A 17390-nucleotide genomic window follows, 5' to 3' on the forward strand; every position below is an offset into this window, starting at 1 on the left:
TTTTAAATTTTTATAAAACGATATTGCTGCAGGGCTGTCAGGTAAGATTTGCCTCTTTGCAGATGATACCAAAATCTGCAATAGAGTAGACACCCAGGATGGTGTGAATAACATGAAGACCGACCTGGTGAAGCTTGAATAATGGTCTGAAATTTGGCAGCTAAAATTTAATGCTAAGAAATGCAAGGTTATCATTTGAGCTGCAAAAACCCAAGGGAACGGTACAGTTTAGGGGGTGAAGAACTTATGTGCATGACAGAAGAGCAGGACTTGAGTGTGATTGTATGTGATGATCTTAAGGTGGCCAAACAGGTTGAAAAGGTGACGGTGAAAGCTAGAAGGATGCTAGATTGCATAGGGAGAGATATGGCCAGTAGGAAGGAGGAATTGATGCCCCTGTATAAGACTCTGGTGAGATCGTATTTAGAATATTGTGTACAATTCTGGAGGCCGCACCTTTAAAAAGATAAAAAGATGGAATTGATCCAGAGGAAGGCTACTAAAATGGTGCATGGTCTTCGTCATAAGGCGTATGGGTCAGACTTAAAGTTCACAATCTGTATACTTTGGAGGAAAGGTGAGAGAGGGGAGATATGATAGAGATGTTTAAATAATGTGCACGTGAAAGGAAGCTCTGAAATGAGAAAGCATAGGATGAAGTTAAGAGGTGATAAGCTCAGAAATAATCTAAGGAAATACTTTTTTACAGAAAATATGGTAGATGCATGGAACAGTCTCCTGGTAGAGGTGGTAGAGACAGTGACAATGTCTGATTTCAAGAAAGTCTGGGATAGTCACATGGGATCTCTTAGCGAGAGGAAGAGATAATGGTTACTACGGATGGGCAGACTGATGGGCCATTTAGCCTTTATCTACCATCATGTTCCTATGCCTGTGAGTACAGACCCATGTGATGTCAAAAGACCCAAAGGTCCGAAGCATGCCAAAGTACACAGATATTATACAATGAAAATATATAAAATCAAATAAGTATTAAAAAAATACATGAAGGAAATAAGCACAAAAAAATACATTACTTGGACAAGGGAGGGCAGATCACTTAACCAATTCACAGCAATTCCTCAGGAGAGTCTCAGGCCACAATGACTGTCCCGTTGTCAGCAGTTTCTATCTGACACAGTGCAGTCTCCCTTCTATGTGGGAAAGGATATCTGAATTTCAATGCACTGGAAGGGTGGAATATGGACCTTGGGTGACCAGGTGTATCCCCCAGAGGGTAGGGAACAGATGTAACCCCTAAAGCTGGCACTGCTCAACCAGAGCACCCCTCAGCTCAACTGAACTAGGCCAGCCTAGGAGCAAAGCAGCCGAAACCAGGATCTCGTAACAGAACATCCATCTGCCTGCTTGAGATTAGAGTATACTAATTGACTAGGAGGCTTGACATCCAATAAGCCAGAGTGCAAAGTCTGAACTCTATCTCCACTTGCTGGTAGATGGGCACAATCTACTAGTCTCTGGATTCATCAGCTGCTGACATTAAGGAAGGAAGCATAATTCTTAAAAGTAATACAGTGCTGCAATATTACCATTAGATGTCTCGGTGGTTATTTTAGAGACGCAACAGGCATTATTCCCACTCCTCTAGACACTAGGAATCTCTGGTAAGCCTGGGAACTGGTCAGAAGGCTTGTAGTCACAGGCAAATTTTTGGGGTCCTCAGGCCCCCCCAGGAGGGGGAAAATTTAGGGAAAGCTGACATGTCAGTCTCATGCCCACACCTTGGGGCCCTGGTAATGTTAAAAAGGCTGGCATTACTTTTGGGTGTACTGTTGGTGAAGGCGTTTGTTTGGGTAAGCATCAGGTTGGGGACATGTAGGAAGTGGTATCTTGACACTATGAAGACTGGTAACACAGATTTAAAGCTGGCTCTACAGCATGTACTTAGATGTGCCTCAGAGCAGGTATAAATTCCAAAGCCCGAGTTTCCCCATAAAGACATGCATTCTGTTTTTCATATAGGGAATCTACATCTGTATTGTTCCCCACCCAGATCGCTCTTTGTCCCTGCCCTTCCCAATCCCCCTTGCCATATAGATGTACTCAACTTCCTCACTTCTGAATAACCCCTGTTCTGAAATGGCATTTAAATGTCCAAGCTTCTTTGTTGATATATTACTACTATGAGCTAGCAGACTCCCTTCTCGACTCCCATTCCTCTGCTGCTTCAAGGGCTTCTATAGTACTCCCATTTTCAAACAGCATAAGATGCATAAGGTAGACCTGAGAAACAAACTCAGCTCTCATGTATGAGCCACACAAAGTATTGAATCGGAAGCCAGGGATAGGCCTCAACAACGAAGGCAAAGGACACACAATGTAGTCGTGAGGACAGAATGTCAAACAATCAGCCCAGGTGTGCGGTTCAATAAAGTGACTTTTGAACTACACACCCTTGGCTGATTGTTTGACATCCTGTCCACACAAAGTACTACCATTGAGCTGGCACTGGAATACACTAATGGCAGTGTAATTTGAGGTCTTATAAAGTTCTTCAATTTATTCTGACTCCTCCCCACCAACCACCTTTAATTAATCTGTAAAGCAAAAATTTAGTAGAAATGCTTTATTAGATTCATTCAGCTTGAAGAATTGCCTTCACATATATGACTGGAACCTGTTTCAGCCTTTTCTAGAACTAGTCCCCTAACATCTGCCCGTAACACAGGCTCCAACCATACCCAGTTCTGCACAATCAGCATGGGGTACTTACTGTTTGTTATGTTGTGCCTAGTTCATAAGCACCTGTCCTGAAGTCACACCATGCCTTTTTTACAGTATGTTAAGTATAACCTGCCCAGTTGAGCTACCTCATGTTGTATTCCTGGCTTCGATTTCTGTTCTTGCCTATTGAAGATACTCTGCTTGTATTGTTTGGACTGTGGAACCGATGAACTGGATCAAACCAATTTATTCTAGCGTGCGAAATATTAAAAAAAGTTACCCAAAGGAAACTCTTGAAAGTAGTCCAAGGGAAATGACAATCGATAGCCTCATGCAGAAGCATTTTTGTTTTCAAACGGAAACATTTGACGCTGATCTTGATTTGTGACATTATCTGTTTATTGTTGACAGTTGACCTGTTTTTAACATTGTTATCTGAATAGCACTGGATCTCTAAGGAAGGCTATTAATTAGCCGAAACACATGCATAGATCATTGCTGCTGCATGAGGCTATCAACTGTCATTTCCCTTGGACACCTTTTTAATATTTCGCAAATTGGAATAAATTTATTTGATCCACTACATCGGTTCCACATTTTACCATGTTTTTTTTGGGTCTCCATTTTTCTGTGGGACCTTGAGGTTATCTGGTTTGCTGTATTGTTTGAACTCCATTTGCATTGTGACACTACCAACACAGCATTAAGCTAGTGGCACCCATACTATGAGTCAGGACCCCCAAATGGGGTTGAAGTCTCAGCAGATGGCATCAAAGAAATAGAGCTGACCCTCCTCTGAACCTCCACTGTGACATTGGCCCAGTCAATCAGCATGGAATCTGTGACTCGGTGAGCATTCACAAATTTTGTCCCCTTCTGTCGTGTGGATTTCTGTTAAACAGTACCATGGTCTGTCACTGAACAGCGATATACAGTACAGGGCCCCGTGCCAATTGCTGCTTGTATTGCTACCGCTGCTGTAGCTGCTGCCTTCTTACTCTGGTTAAGCGGAAGGAGGGGAGTGAAGTCCTGCTATTTTTCTCACCAGTTTGAGTCACAAGAACTTTAAGTGTTAAAATGAGATCATACCAGACAAAACTTTGGGAAGAACTCCATTAAGTAGTACTTGCAACCACTTTCAGTCTATACCAGCTGTTAACAGCTCTACCATAATGCATCAAAACAGGGTTCATTTCCCATCTGCCCACCTCCTAAATAGAGATCTTGGAATCTCTTCAAACAGAAAAGGCTCCAGATACTTTCACAATGCAACTGGAGTCCAAATAGTACTAGCAGAGCAGGGCAAGAGATCAAACTAATGTGTTTTCTGCTCTAATCTTGCCTTTTCCCTATAAAGTGAACAGGAACAAAGATTTATTTTAACAGGTACATAACCTTTTATGAAACATTGCTTTGTACATCAACAGTACACCTTGTGAATCATGAAAACTCCTGCTAATGTTTAACGCTCAGCAACCAAATATATTGATGGCAGGGTTCCAGGTCTCACCGCGTCTTTGTATAAAGAACTGACATTTCAGCCATCATGCTGTGCTTTCTTCAGAGTATGCTGTGATGTCTCCAGTGTCTCTTTATATATACATAGTGGGTTCATGGACCTGATTGAGAACAGGGCAGCCTGTAGGTCAAGAAATTTGAATTTTTGGTGGGAAATTTGTTGGGCTGACTGATTGAGAACAGGGCAGCCTGTGGGTCTAGAAATTTGAATTTTTGGCAGGAAAGTTCATTGGAAATCCAGGATCTGAAATCAAGGAACTGAAAGGGACTATAGCTGAACTGCTTCAACTAATAGCCAATCTGTCAATCAAATTGGGAAAGATTCCGGAAGACTGGAAGGTGGCGAATGTTACGCCAATCTCAAAAAAGGTTTGAGGGGAGATCCGGGAAACTACAGACTGGTGAGTCTGACCTCGGTACCAGGAAAGATGGTAGAGGTGCTGATAAAGGACCGCATCATTGATTACCTTGACGGACATGGTCTGATGAGGACCAGCCAGCCCGGTTTCAGCAAAGGCAGATCTTGTTTGATGAATTTGCTGCACTTCTTCGAGGGAGTAAACATGCAGATAGACAAGGGCGACCCGGTCGACATTATATATCTGGATTTTCAGAAGGCGTTCGACATGAACGACTACTTTGGAAAATTGCGAGCCATGGAATCGAGGGTGAAATACTCACATGGATTAAAAACTGGCTGGAGCATAGGAAACAGAGAGTGGGGGTAGATGGATAATACTCAGACTAGAAGAGCGTCACCAGTGGGGTGCCGCAGGGCTCGGTGCTTTGACCCGTGCTCTTCAACATCTTTATAAACAATCTGGGCATTGGTACGACGAGAGAGGTGATTAAATTTGCGGACGATATGAAGTTATTCAGAGTAGTGAAGACACAGGGGGATTGCGAAGATCTGCAACGTGACATAATCAAGCTGGAGAAATGGGCATCGACATGGCAAATGAGGATCAACATGGATAAGTGTAAAGTGATGCATGTCGGTAACAAAAATCTCATGCACGAATAAAAGATGTCCGGGGCAGTACTTAGAGAGACCTCACAGGAAAGAGACTTGGGAGTTCTGATCAACAAGTTGATGAAGCTGTCCACGCAATGCATGGCGGCGGCAAAAAGGGCAAACAGAATGCTAAGAATGATTAAGAAGGGGATCACGAACAGATCATGCTGCTGTACCAGGCCATGGCGCGCCCTCACCTGGAGTACTGCATCCAACATTGGTCGACATACATGAAGAAGGACACGGTACTACTCGAAAGGGTCCAGAGGAGAGCGACTAAAATGGTTAAGGGGCTGCAAGAGTTGCCGTACAGCGAGATATTGGAGAAACTGGGCCTCTTCTCCCTTGAAAAGAGGGGAAATGATCGAAACATCAAAATGTTGGACAAGTTCCTGCTAAACTGGAACGTACGCAGGTGAGGCTGGACTCATTTGGAGCACTGGTCTTTGACCTGGGGGCCACCACTTGAGCGGACCGCTGGTCTGACCCAGCAGCGGCAATTCTTATGTTCTTATGATGATTGTCAGAAAAGAAAATGAGACTTGCGAGATGGAGGGAAAAGGTGTTTGTCCTCGGCCCCAGTCCTTTTTGCACTAAATTTCTTTTGGATGAGAGGTTGCCATGCTTCGTTTATGGAGAGCCCTTTATCTACATCAGGGGTGTCAAAGTCCCTCCTCAAGGGCCGCAATCCAGTTGGGTTTTCAGGATTTCCCCAATGAATATGCATGCGATCTATAAGCACACAATGAAAGCAGTGCATGCAAATTGATCTCATGCATATTCATTGTGGAAATCCTGAAAACCCGACTGGATTGTGGCCCTCAAGGAGGGACTGACACCCCTTATCTACATTGAAATTATTAGGGTGATTTGCAATTTCTATTGCCTCTGATTCTTCTTGGCCACCAGTGGTCTTCTTTCTCCAGGACTTTTGTGTTTTCAAAACTAATTGTATGACCAGTTTCCCTGCCATGGAGGGCTACAGCTAATTTTTCTGTGTTGTATAGCTTGTGGTGTCTCTTGTGCTTTTTCAGCCTTTCCTCTATAGTGCATCCACAACTGCATGGGATTTCATATACATCAGGGGTTTGGTGCAGAGGCAACCGGTCTTTCATATGTGTACCGTATATACTTGAACATAGGATGAGATTTTGGGGCCAAAAATATGGCCCAAAAATGAGGGTCTCGTCCTATATTCTGGTCATCAACCCAACCTCCTCCTGGACAATACACAGGCCAGGACAAGATGGATGCCTCCTTTCTCCTGTCCAAGCTGACTTTTTTTTTTTTTTAACCCCCTCTCCCCAGCACATGCTTACCTTTTGTGCCATTTTTAATCCCTGGTGGTCCAGCGGTATATTGGGCAGAAACTATCTTTCCGTGCCCTGCCCCGTGCTGAGCCTCTCTGTCCCCATTCCCTTTTCGCGGCCAGCTACACACCTGACATGGCCAAGCTCTTCCTACTTGGCCATACACTGCTTTCTGAATGGCCGCCGTCAGTTCTCGTACCGCACTAACTGGCAGCAGCCATTCAGAGAGCAGCGCGGGGCCAAGCAGGAAGAGCTTAGCCCCGTCAGGTGCACCTCTGGCCACAAAAAGGGAATGGGGATGGAGAGGCTCAGCATGGGGCAAGGAGTGGAAAGCACAGTTACTTATTGTAACAAGTGTTATCCAGGGACAGTAGGCAGATATTCTCAACATATGGGCGACGTCATCCACGGATGCGGACAGCTTCACAAGCAGACTTGCTTGAAGAATTTTTAGAAAGTTCGTGACTGCTGCACCGCGCATGCGTGAGTACCTTCCCGCCCGACGTAGGGCACGTGTCTCCTCAGTTCAGATAGCTAGCTAAGAAGCCAACCAGGGGAGGTGGATGGGTTGTGAGAATATCTGCCTGCTGTCCCTGGATAACACCTGTTAAGGTAAGTAACTGTGCTTTATCCCAGAACAAGCAGACAGCATATTCTCAACATATGGGTGACCTCCAAACTAACCATTGGTTAGTTATACTTTAATATTTTTACCTCTAAACTAACCAGAATGGGATGGTAAGAGTGTTGGCAATTCAGGAGAATAAATTTTGTAATACTGCCTGGCCAAAATGGCCATCCCATCTGGAAAAAGAATCCAGACAATAATGAGATGTGAAGGTATGAACCGAGGACCAAGTGGCAGCTTTGCAGATTTCATCAACAGGAGTAGATCTAAGGAAAGCTACAGATGCCGCCATGGCTCTAACATTATGAGCTGTGACTCGACCCTCTAGATGCAGTCCAGCCTGAGCATAGCAGAATGAGATGCAAGCAGCCAACCAGTTGGAGATGATTCTATTGGAAACTGGGATGTCCCAACTTATTTGGATCGAAGGAGACAAAAAGTTGAGTAGAAGATCTTTGTGGCTTAGTCCTTTGTAAGTAGAAGGCCAAAGCACGCTTGCAGTCCAGAGTATGAAGAGCTGTTTCTCCATGAGAATGAGGCTTTGGAAAAAAAACACTGAAAGAACAATGGATTGATTGAGATGAAATTCTGAATACTTTTGGTAAGAATTTAGGATGAGTACGGAGGACCACCTTGTCGTGATGGAATACTGTGAAAGGTGAGTCTGCTACTAAAGCTTGTAGCTCACTGACTCTGCGAGCAGACGTGAGAGCAATGAGGAAGACCACTTTCCAAGTGAGATATTTCAGATGAGCCGTAGACATTGGTTCAAATGGAGGCTTCATCAACTGAGCAAGAACAACACTGAGATCCCAAACCATGGGAGGCGGATTGAGAGGTGGCTCGACATTGAAAAATCCTTTCATAAATCTGGAAACCATAGGATGAGCAGATAAAGGTTTCCCCTCTGATGGAAAGCAGCAATTGCACTGAGATGGACTCTAATGGATGTTGATTTGAGACCTGATTGAGATAAATGCAACAGGTAATCCAGAACTGAAGACAAGGAGGTAGATTGAAGCTCCTTGTGATGAAGGGTGCACCAAGCAGAAAAACTAGTCCACTTCTGGTTGTAACATTGCCTAGTAGAAGACTTCCTGGAAGACTCTAGAATGTCCTTGACAGATTGAGAGAACTGGAAATTGGCAGTTATGTTGAAAGGAACCAAGTTGTCAGGTGCAGAGAATGCAGGATGGGATGACGCAGAGACCCCTGACTCTGTGTAAGCAGAGATGGAAAAACTAGTAGAAGTAGTAGCTCCCTGCTGCTGAGTTGAAGTAGAAGGGAGAACCAAGGTTGTCTGGGCCACCGAGGAGCTAAGAAAATCATGGCATGTTTGTAGTATTTTAGATTTAACTTTTGTAATAAATGTCCTAAGGATGAGATGTAGATATTGACTAAAGTGGGTGATAACGGGGAACCTTGAGAGTTTTTCCAGGAACTAGAGTATTTCCCATCACAAACCACTTGGTATGATCTTTTTGTCAGAAAACCCTGAAACCAGTTCCAGACTCTTCCCGAAAGCCCCATTGCATCTAGGCAGTGTAACATTATTTCATGGTCAACTAGATCAAAAGCACTGCTAAAATCTAGTTGCAAGTTCAGGGCACTGGTACCTTTACTAAAAAGACCGTAAAGGTGATTAAGAATTGAAGCTAAAACTGTCTCAGTGCTAAAGCCTTTTCTAAATCCTGATTGATGTTCACTAAGAATGTTATATTTTGCTAGATAATTCACTAGTTCCAAGTTGACCAATCCTTCCAGTAGTTTGGTAAATAAGGGGATACTCGCTATTGGGCCTGTAATTGGACTTCAGGGCAATTGAGTTCTTCTGGTCTTTAGAGATAGGTGTAATCAAGATGTGTCCCATTTCCTCATAAAATAACCCTCTGGTAAGAGTACTTGTTAACCAATTAAATAAGTCCCTTTTAAAATCTGGTGCTGCAATTTTCATAATCTTAGAACGGCATTCGTCCAACAAGCAGTTTGATTTGGTGTATTTGTTAAACAAGGTTAGAAATTGATGCCAATTTGGGAACTCGAAATGACCCCAGAGCATGTCCACTCTGGGCTCCTTTTCATGAAATCCAAATTGGAATTCAAAATCAGACAAAGGCAAAGGTATAGTTGCTCTTAAATCTAAAATTTTATTATTGAAAAAACTGGCAAGGGTTTCAACCGATGGAATGCATTCATTGTCCTTTTTCAGGACCCGAGTTTTATCTGTTAACCTATTTACCAGCTTAAAGAATTCTCTGCTATTTATTTTAGATGTACCTATTTTTTGTGTGTAGTGTTTTGAACGCCTTTCTTTAATCAAAATTTTATATTTTTTCATTTTTTGTTTCCAATTTCTTTTATCTTCCTCTTTATTTGATTTATGCCAAATGCTTTCCAATTTTCTCAGTTCCTGTTTAAAAGCTAGTAGTTCAGAATCAAACCACTCATTTGTTATCCTCTCTTTCTTTTTGTATGTTGGAATGGTGCTATATTAATGGTGTTACTTACACTTCCTTGCTAAACTTTCCCCATCTTGTGGGGAAGTTCTTTTCTTCCTTAATTTTGGGATATAATTCATAATGAGCCCAAGAGTCAATTGGATTTATAATGCCTCTACTAGCAATTGTTTTCATCTTTGTGTTTTTGCTTGTGTATTTTGAAAAGGATTGCTTCTTTTGCCAACATAAATCAAAATTGCAAATGTAATGATCTGACCATATACATTTCTCTCAGGCCCCTATACGATATTGAATCTTTGGGTCAGGAATTTCTTTTTGTGAAAAATTAACTATATCTGATTGGTGTCCTTTATCATGTGTTTCCTCCGCATCTGATATTATAAAACCGAGTTTTGTTAAAAACGCATAAATTTCAATCACCTCTGGTTTTCCCACTTGTTCTAAATGTATATTTATATCGCCTAACAACAAGTTAAACGATCCCCTTAAGGTGTTAGCAGTGAGAAACTCAAAAAATTCTTCTTTAGCACTTGTCCATTTTTTAGGGGGCATATAAAATAATGTCACAAATAATGGCTCTTCCAATTGGGTATTAGTGACCTTACAAGTTAAAATTTCCAGTTCCTCTGTAGTTTTAAAATCTATCCTATTAAAATCAAATGATTCTTTTAAAATTATCGCTAAGCCACCCCCTTTTTTCCAGCTTCTAGATAGCTCTGAGTTGCAAAATGTTCAGTACAGCTCCAATGAACTATAGAGTCTGAGAGGTCTGTAGCTGGGATTTTGGGAAAATTGATTTCGAACCCCAAACTTTGGAGGAACCAAATAGTCCGTTGGGTCGCTACAATAACCCCCTGAGATGTTGTGGGAAAATCTGAAGACCATGGTTGCACAGAGCTGCTGCTACCACTACTAGGCACTTGGTGAACACTCTGGGAGATGATGTCAGGCCGAAGGGTAGCACTCTTGTATTGAAAATGACGGTTCCCCACCCAAAATCTGAGATATCTGTGAGAGGCTGGATGAATGGGAATGTGAGTGTAAGCCTCTTTGAGATCCAGAGAGCATAACCAATCGTGATCTAGAAGGGGATACAAGGATGCTAGAGACAGCATCTGAAATTTTTCTTTGACAAGAAATTTGTTGAGAGCTCTGACATCCAAAATAGGTCGCAGATCCCCCGTCTTCTTCGGGACAAGGAAGTAACGAGAGTAAATCCCCGTGCTCTGCTGTTCGAGGAACTTCCTCGATAGCAAGGAGACAAAGCGGAGCTTGAGCTTCCTGAAGAAGGGTGGTCTGTGACGGATTGGAAGGATACACTCTTGAGGGAAGATCTGGTGGAATCTGAAGAAGTGAAGAGAGTAACCATCCCTGATTGTGAGGGCCCAGAGGTCGGATGTAATTAGCTTCCATCATTGGTAAAAATGATGGAGACAGCCACCAATGGGGAGAGGAGAGGACAGAAGCAGAACGACCGAGGTTATGCTCTGTGTTAGATGGTAAAAAAGACTGAAAGGCCTTGGGTGCAGCAGTGGTCTGAGGTTTATGCTGCCGCTGCTGTTGCTTAGGAGGTGGCCTTGAATAAGGTGCTGGCTTTTGAGGAAAACACCTCTAGTAAGATGGAGGAGGCCTATAACCCTTAGCGGTGGAAGGCTTTGGCTTGACTATGGAAGCAAACAACTTCTCATGCTCAGATAAGCGCTTTGTAGCTGCCTCAACAGAGTCATCAAACAACTCATTGCCCTGGCATGGGATGTTGGCCAGTCGATCTTGTAGATTCGGGTCCATATCTACGGTGCGGATCCAGGCCAGACGGCGTATCACCACCAAGAATGCAGAGACTCTAGAGGACATTTCAAACACCATATGCAGCTAGAACCATATGCATGCGAAGTTGACCCAGAATGTGATGCATGTGTTGAAACTCTGGAAGTCGATATTGAGGAAGATACTTGAAAAAAAAAATCAGGCATGGCGTTGACTAAATGCTTCAGATAAGTAAAGACAAAGTTATAGTTCAAAATTCGGTTTGTCATCATTGAATTTTGATACAGCCGACGACCAAACTTGTCCATGGTCCTGCCCTCTCGGTGGCATAAACTTTGGCAGGATTGGTCCTTTTTAAAGAAGATTCCACGAGAAGAGATTGATGGGATAATTGAGACTTCTCAAATCCCTTACAAAGGACCATCTTATATCAAGATTCCATCTTTGCTGGCACAGCGGGAACAAAATATGGTGTATCAAAATTTATTTTGAAAGTTTGAGAAAGAATTCCATTCATGGGTAATTTGAGAGAATCCCTAGGAAGATGAGACATACCCAGTTCTTCCAAATACTCCTTAAGAGTATTTTGAGTCAGATTCCAAAGTGATGTTAAGATATTTACTCATTTGGCATAAAAATTTTGTAATGGACACCGGATCTGAAGAGGTATGACCTCATTGAGGAGGTGAATGAGAACCCCTCAAGGTACCTTTCATAGCAGAGAACGAAAGTGAAGCCCCTCTGGAGTATTGATACCTGAGATCTGATTCCATAGGCCAGGGGTGTCCAATGTCGGTCCTCGGGGCCGCAGTCCAGTCGGGTTTTCAGGATTTCCCCAATGAATATGCATGAGATCTATTTACATGCACTGCTTTCAATGCATATTCATTGGGGAAATCCTGAAAACCCGACTGGACTGCGGCCCTCAAGGACCGACATTGGACACCCCTGCCATAGGCAAAGATGAAGACAAACTCCTACTTCTGAAATGAGTCGAAGCAGCATAACATTGCTATTTTGAAAAACCAGCTAGTGAAGAAAACCTCACAGGAGATGAACTCGACTGACGAGAATGGTGAGGCTCTACAACAGATCTCCTCGACAAAGGAGTTGGTGGTCTCGAAGAGTCTCAAGGCCTTGATTAACGAGGCCTATCTCAAGAAGAAGACCTGGGCCTCGATGAATGCCTCGACAAATGATGTGGAGAACTATGCCTCGAATCATGGTCCTGTGATTGAGTCGGATCCAGCCTCGAAGATGAATGTCGAGGAGTCCTCGTCCTGTGCCTCGAAAAAGACAACACCTTATGTGGAGAGGTGGGACTGGAAGTTTGAGAACGATGTCGGGACACTCTGAAGGACTCAACTCCTTGCATAGAGTGTATAGATTGAGCTTGAGGCACTCTCAAGAACTCGACTCCTTGTAATACTGCTGAGTGATCAGGCTAGACTGCAGGAAGCAGGGTCGAGGCAGGAGTCAATTTGGCAAGCTTGTTACCAAACTCCTAATGAAGAATAGTTTCCAACATATTCGGCAAAGCCAGCACCAAGACCACTGGATCTGGTACAATTGGTGTGGCAATAGACTCCGAGGAAGACGACCTCGAGGAAGAGTGTTGTCTCGATTTTGAGACACGTTTCCTGGGTAGCCTCGGAGGGGTTGGCTTAGCTATCTTACCTGATAGAGACACTAAGGTGTCTCGGGAGAAGATTTAGTCGATTTCCCTGAAGATGAAGACTTCCCCATCAAGGAAAGTTTGAGCAAGGTCAAGGTTGAAAGTTTTGCCCCGTAGAAGACTTTGATGGAGTCGAGGTTGGGCTCAGAATCGGGGTCAAGGTTTTAGTTGAATACAGATCCATTCCCCCTAAGATTTTCTCAACCTGAACTTGACGACGTTTAAGGGCTCAATTTTGAAGTGTAGCACAGCGGGCGCATGACTCCAGATGATGGTCAGGTCCTAAACACTGTACATAACACTTATGTGGGCCAGTGATGGAGATCGTGCATTGACGCCGGCTACACTTCTTGAACCCTGTGATCGGCCGGGATATGGAATGAAACACGGCCACGACAAAATCAAAGCCCACAGGCTGAGGCCGTGGAGTAGGCCTCGCTGTGACACGATTGAAAAAACAAACAAAACTTTTAAAAAAATCAAAATACGCAGATAACACAGTGACCCTGTAAAGAAAATACATGAGCCGCGGTGAGAGAAGGCACAAGTAGCATTAACTCTCGCTCAGAGCCTTGAAGCGAGTGCTTCTCAGCTCCTCGGAAAACTTAGATCTGAAGAGATGCTGAGGAGACGCGCGCCCCATATCGGGCGGGAAGGCCCTCTCGCATGCACGGTGCAGAAGTCATGAACTTTCTAAAAAGTTCTTCAAGCAAGTCTGCTTGTGAAGCTGTCCACATCAGGGCTCCGTGGATGACATCACCCATATGTTGAGAATATGCTGCCTGCTTGTCCTGGGATAAAGATCACTCCTGCCCCGTACACCGCTGGACCACCAGGAATTAAAAATGGTGCAAAAGGTAAACATGCGCCAGGGGAGGGGTGAAAAAAAAAAAGTTAGTCGGCCGGGATGGGAGACAGGAGGCTGCCCTCCTGTCCCGGCCTATCACTAGACCACCAGGGGTAGGGAGGTGAGGCAGGGTGCAAAGCCTGGCATGGAGCAAGGGGGGATGGGTGCAGAGCCTGGCAGGGAGTGAGGTAGAGGACACTGGGTGCAGATCCTGGCAGGGTATGGCACTTGAATATTAAGCCCCCATCTTATATTCGAGTCAACCATTTTTCCTCCTTTTGGGGGGGGAAAATGGGGGTCTCGACTTATATTCGAGTATATAAGGTAAGTCCAGATGCAAGTTTCTGTGGTGCACTGTAGGCTGCTTAGATATTCATTTTCCTTAGTAGTTTCCCTATGCGATCTGTTACTCTTTACACATAAGGGAGTACTACCATTTTTTCCTCTGATGCAGTATTGTCCTCTGGTGGTTGTTGGTCATTGCTGGTTTTCTGGGTCGGTTTGTCCATAAATTTTAGGACTCAGGAGATAGCCCTTCTGCTGCAGCCATTAACAAGAAAGTGTCTTGGAGGGTGTCCTTTTCTTCCTGAATGTTTCCTGAATGTTACAAATTCTTAGAGCTCTATTCACAAGCCCTGGAGAAAGAAGACCACTGGAGGTCAAGAACGCTTTTTCCCTCCATCTCATAAGTCCCATTCTCTTTTCTGACAATTATCCTTGATTTCCAACTAACTTTCCTGCCAAAATTCAAATTCATGACCAACAAACTTCCCTGTTGTCAATCAGGTCCGTGAACCCTTATATATAAAAGACACATAGCATATCCTGAAGAAAGCCACAGCATGATGGCTGAAACGTCGGTTCTTTCTACACCAACATGGCAAGACCCGGAAACCTGCTACAATCATGACGCCAGCCATGGAAGCCTAAAAGAACACCAAATATATTCTCAGACTCTTATAGCAACATGACATATCTGGGTGTGCAAATGCTTTGATATTTACTGAAGTTCTGAAAAAACCCACATATGAAAATGTTGGATGGCCTCCAAGGGCTGAAAGTTAATCCATACACACCCTTCGTCTCTCCCTCCTGGTTAACACCTGCCCGTGTAATAACTGCCACACCATTCTGGCTGCAACCTTGGTATCAATCCACAGCAAGCGGAATCCCTGGCAGTAATGATTCAGTTCCTTCATAATTTTCCGAAACAAAAGCTTAATCACAGCAACATATCTGTTACTGGTTGGCTGGGGCTTAACCTTCTCTGGGTCTTGTTTTGCTGTACTTTTAGAAGGCATTGGATTATTTGGAAGATCCTGGTGCCAATGACTGGATGAGTGCAGCATCCGTACTGCTTTAGTGTGTGCACTAACCAGGATGCAGGAGGGCAGCAAAGGCTGGTTATATGTTAGGCAGACATCCTGAGAACGAAGAAATGTAGCAGCAGACAAGGCATAAGGACAGCAGCTGGTATGCATGAAATTGAATGGTCCTCTAAAACACAGAAATAAATTGTTAAAATGATTTAAGAATGTCTAGAATTTAAGAGTAGACAAACTTTATCGGTTCAAGAAAGCCTTAGTGGTTCAATAATTTTTTCATTGCACTCCTAATTCAAAAGAAATACCTAACAGTCCTTTTCCTCTCCCCCATGGTCTGGCATATCTCCCCCACCCCCAATCTAGTATCTTTTTCTTCTTCCCTCCCCCATGGGCTGCATTCTCTCGCCTCTAACTTTACCTTCCCTGGTTGTGCATCTATCTCCTCCTTTCTCTCCCCCCCCCTCCCAATTTGACAGTTTTCTCACTTACCCATCCCAATCGGGTGCAACATTTCTCTCATCGCAGGATCTAGTACCACTCTCTCCCTTCCTCACACTGCAACTTGCAATCTTCAGGACACCAGCAACTTAAGCACACTGCCTTTAGTAGCCCTGAAAACTTCCCCTTCGCTTCAATTTCCTGTCCCTTTAGAGGCAGGATGCAGCAGCAGAGAGAAAGCTTCTGAGGGGAAGATTCTCAAATGTTCACAGTAAAATCCGATGGGCTGCTACTGTAACGATTTCAAAACGGCGAGTCATTCTTGAAAAAGCCACACATGCAAATGAGGTTCGCGGAGAGTCGCTAAATTTGCATATGCCGATCACTGGTGATAGCAATCAGCACACGCACAGAAAACACACATACAAATAATTTTTTTAAAAAGACCCCAAATTGAAGATCGGAAGGAGGGATGCCCACTCCCTCTCACTGCTGCTGTCAAGCAAACCCCTTCCGATACCCCTCCAGCAGCAGGAGGGATGCCCACTCCCCTCCTGCCACCAAACAACCCCCAACACCTCCTCCCCTGGCAGGAGGGATGCTCACTTCCTCTCGCCACCGTATGTATACCCCCTCTCCCCAACAACCCCCCTTTACCTTTGTTTACAAAGGCCGGCCAGAGGGATGCCTCCTACCTCCAGCCAGCAGGTCCACCTCTTGAAAATGGCGGGCTTTCCCCTGCCTGGTGCATCCTGGGATGCGCCAGGGAGGGGTCTAAGGCTCTGACTGGCCCAGGATGCTTAAGTCCCTCCCATAGGAGGCATCCCTGTGGCCGGCCTTCGTAAATATGGTAAAGGGGGAATCATCGGAGGCACAGGGAGACGGCGGGGGTATGATGGCGGTGGGGGTAGGAAGTGAGCATCCCTCCCGCTACCTGGGGGTTGCTTGGCAGCAGGAGGGAATGGGTATCCTTCCCACTGTCCGGGTGGGGGGTTGTGGGGGTTGTTTGGTGGCGGGAGGGAGTGAGCATCCCTCCCGCTGCTGGGGGAAGGGGTGGGGTTGCTTTCTGGCAGGTCTGAGCTGTCAAGTTTTACTTTCCTGTCAACGCTTGAGCCAATCAGCACTCAGCCAATGACCACAAAGTAAGGCTAGGATAGCTCAAACCTGCCAGAAAATTTTGCGCACATATGTAGGACAGCGAGGTTAAGGAATCATCCAGTGATAATAGAGAATCACCCAGAGTGCTTGTTTAAATATTATTTACCTGCTAGGAAGCTCAGAAAGACCACAGTAAGCAGTTTTGATAATCCACTGCTAAAATACATGAACGCTAAACCAGCTGGAACCAGTTTAGCGACCACGTTAAAGTTTTGAGAATCAAGGCAGTGAATTTAAGCTGCCAGCAGCCTGAAAATTGTAAGCTGCAGCGTGGGGAAGTGAGATGGAGTGCTGGACTGCCAGCTCATCCGAGTCTTTTCCACAGAATCCCTGCGAGTTTGTGGGTGTTGCAGCACACCACTTGTGAAACACTGGGTTAGTTAATTCTATTTCTAAAGTTGGGGGGGTAACAGCATCATCAAGGAATGCTTTCTGGGTTGCTAAATGTCTAACTTGTACTGTGCTGTTAATGCTTAGGACAACTGCATAATTTATATTGTTTGCTTGACCTTCTAAAATTTGTTTACAATGAGGCATCAATACTTTAGTGCCCGTGGAAAATACT

General features: G+C 44.3%; 1 protein-coding gene across 12 annotated transcripts in view; it reads right to left on the bottom strand.

Annotated features, from left to right (window-relative positions):
• Positions 1 to 17390, bottom strand: part of LETM2 (leucine zipper and EF-hand containing transmembrane protein 2) — a 171128-nt gene that overhangs the window by 79385 nt on the left and 74353 nt on the right. For all 12 annotated transcript variants that reach the window (XM_033948609.1, XM_033948608.1, XM_033948606.1 and 9 more), the window contains one exon: positions 14981 to 15401. In XM_033948609.1, the coding sequence (XP_033804500.1) occupies positions 14981 to 15401 (421 nt within the window). The remainder of the gene's footprint in view (positions 1 to 14980; positions 15402 to 17390) is intronic.

The sequence above is a fragment of the Geotrypetes seraphini genome, chromosome 6 (assembly GCF_902459505.1).
Source record: "Geotrypetes seraphini chromosome 6, aGeoSer1.1, whole genome shotgun sequence".
Lineage (NCBI taxonomy): Eukaryota > Metazoa > Chordata > Amphibia > Gymnophiona > Dermophiidae > Geotrypetes > Geotrypetes seraphini.